The following is a 2196-nucleotide window of genomic DNA, read 5'->3' as shown; positions in this document are numbered from 1 at the left end:
AGCTCACGGTGATGTCTTCATACGAGACACACACACACACACACACACACACACACACACATACACACACACACTGTACTGAAGAGGTCCAGAGTTTATCATTGTATAGATCTCAGGTCTCGTGTAAGTTTAACTCCAAGTATTAGTCATATTACAATTATTGTCATGCTGTCACACACACAGTTATTTTAGAATGATTAAATACTTTTATTAATATAGACTTTATATAAAATATAATTTTAGTAATCATTTAACTCATATTTTGGTTTAGCTTTTTATTTTTTCTATTCAAATTTTATTCAGACATTTTACTGATGCAGGAAGTCTATAAGACCTGCAGCCTCTCAGGAGGTCATGACCTCTGACCTCAGTCAGTCACATGAAAGGGGTCAGAGAGACGCACTTATCTCCACTAAACACTTCCTGTTCCTGTGTCCAGCTGTATGCCACACTCTCCTCCTCCTCCTGTCTCTGAAGACGACCCCCCTCACGCTCCCGAGTCATGTGACTCCTCCGGCCAGCGGGGGGCGACGGAGGACGGCTGTGATGCTCAGAGGGCTGCGGTCAGACCAGTACAGACCGACCCCAGCAAAGTGCCTAAATGGCTCAAACTGCCAGGTGTGTTCGAGGGTTTATTCAATATTTCATATGTTTGATTTCAGACAAACACCACTAGAGACCGACTCTAGAGCTCAATCGTCTGGAGTCGTGAGATATTATAATTAGGGATGCACGGTATTATCAGAATGATATCAGAATCGGCCGATAATGTCTAAAATTTTAAATGTTTATAATTTCCACACAGGAGAGACTAGGTGTAGTTCTCAAACAGAATATATCGGCTATCGGCCAAAAACGTTGAAAAATATCGGCATGTCAGATATCGGTAAAAATCAAATACAGTGCATCCCTAATTCTAATGTTTTTGCTCAACAAGGCTGCATTTATTTGATTAAAAAACAGTAATAGTGTACTATACTGTAGTAATATTGTAGATATTAAATTTAGATATTAAAACAATTTAAAATAATAATTTATATTTTGATGGCAATTCTGACTTAATATTCTGAAATTCTGACTTTAGATCTTGCAATTCTGAACTGTATTTATTTGATTTAAAAGTTCAGAATTTATATTTCACAATTATGAATACATTTTTCTAAATGCAAAACCCTAACTTTATATTTAGAAATTCTGACTTTATATTTAAGTTTATATCTCATCTAGAACTCAACTATATAACCTATAACTCCGTTCTGAGTTTATATCTTAATTATGACCTTATTTTGAAATTTCTACTGTGTATTTTGAAATATTGAATGTCTCACAATTCTGACCTTTATTGAAATTCTGATGTTATTATGCAATTCTGACTTTATATTTCAAAATTCTGACTTTATACTTCATGAAAAACAAAAACTTAATTATGTGATCAGTTACAATTATCTTTTTTTATTTTTCTATCTGGTTTAATATAGGAAAAATATATTTAAAAAATATATATGATTTTCATATATCATTTTTGACTCCTGTTTTTGTTGTTGTTTTTTCCTGTGTTTTTTTAGGTAAGAAGTGAAGAGGATGAGAGCGATCAGATTCTCCATCAGTAGATCAATAGTTTGACAGTAATCATGCAAACCTGCATCAATTAAACACATGATGATAATTGCCCATTGAGTTCTTCTCTTTATTTCTGACATCAAGTATTCCTGGTTAAATTCTGAAAAAAAAATATATATGTAGATGTATTAAAAAGAAAACAAATCAACTAATCCAGTTTTTTTTTTTTTACGTCGTCTGACCCTGAGGTCACGTTTAGTTTTTTGAATGAACATCTTTAGGTGTGTTTCTCCAAGCGATGGTTTTCGGCATCTGAAGGAACTTTAAGGTGTCCAGAACTTGGTCTGTTAACTAGCTGCTGACCGGGTTAATGACGTCCAGCTGTGCTCGTGTTTAACCTACAAAACACTTAATCCTCATCCTTGTCCTAATCCTTGTCCTCGTCCTCATCCTTGTCCTCATCCTCGTCCTTGTCCTTGTCCTTGTCCTCATCCTTGTCCTCATCCTTGTCCTCGTCCTTGTCCTCGTCCTCATCCTTGTCCTCATCCTCATCCCCTCATCCTTGTCCTCATCCCCTCATCCTCATCCCCTCTTCCTCGTCCTCATCCTTGTCCTCATCCCCTCGTCCTCATCATT

General features: G+C 36.1%; 1 protein-coding gene across 1 annotated transcript in view; it reads left to right on the top strand.

The window, feature by feature from the left end:
* The window catches only part of LOC113111273 (tether containing UBX domain for GLUT4-like), a 14515-nt gene extending 12844 nt beyond the window's left edge, over window positions 1-1671 (top strand). Inside the window, exons 16-17 of the mRNA XM_026275882.1 lie at window positions 440-618; window positions 1566-1671. Coding sequence (XP_026131667.1) covers window positions 440-618; window positions 1566-1576 — 190 coding nt within the window. The 3' untranslated portion in view covers window positions 1577-1671. The remainder of the gene's footprint in view (window positions 1-439; window positions 619-1565) is intronic.
* Window positions 1672-2196: the final 525 nt, after the last annotated feature.

The sequence above is a fragment of the Carassius auratus genome, chromosome 11 (genome assembly GCF_003368295.1).
Source record: "Carassius auratus strain Wakin chromosome 11, ASM336829v1, whole genome shotgun sequence".
In the NCBI taxonomy this organism is placed as follows: domain Eukaryota; kingdom Metazoa; phylum Chordata; class Actinopteri; order Cypriniformes; family Cyprinidae; genus Carassius; species Carassius auratus.
This window is presented reverse-complemented; position numbering and strand designations above follow the sequence as displayed.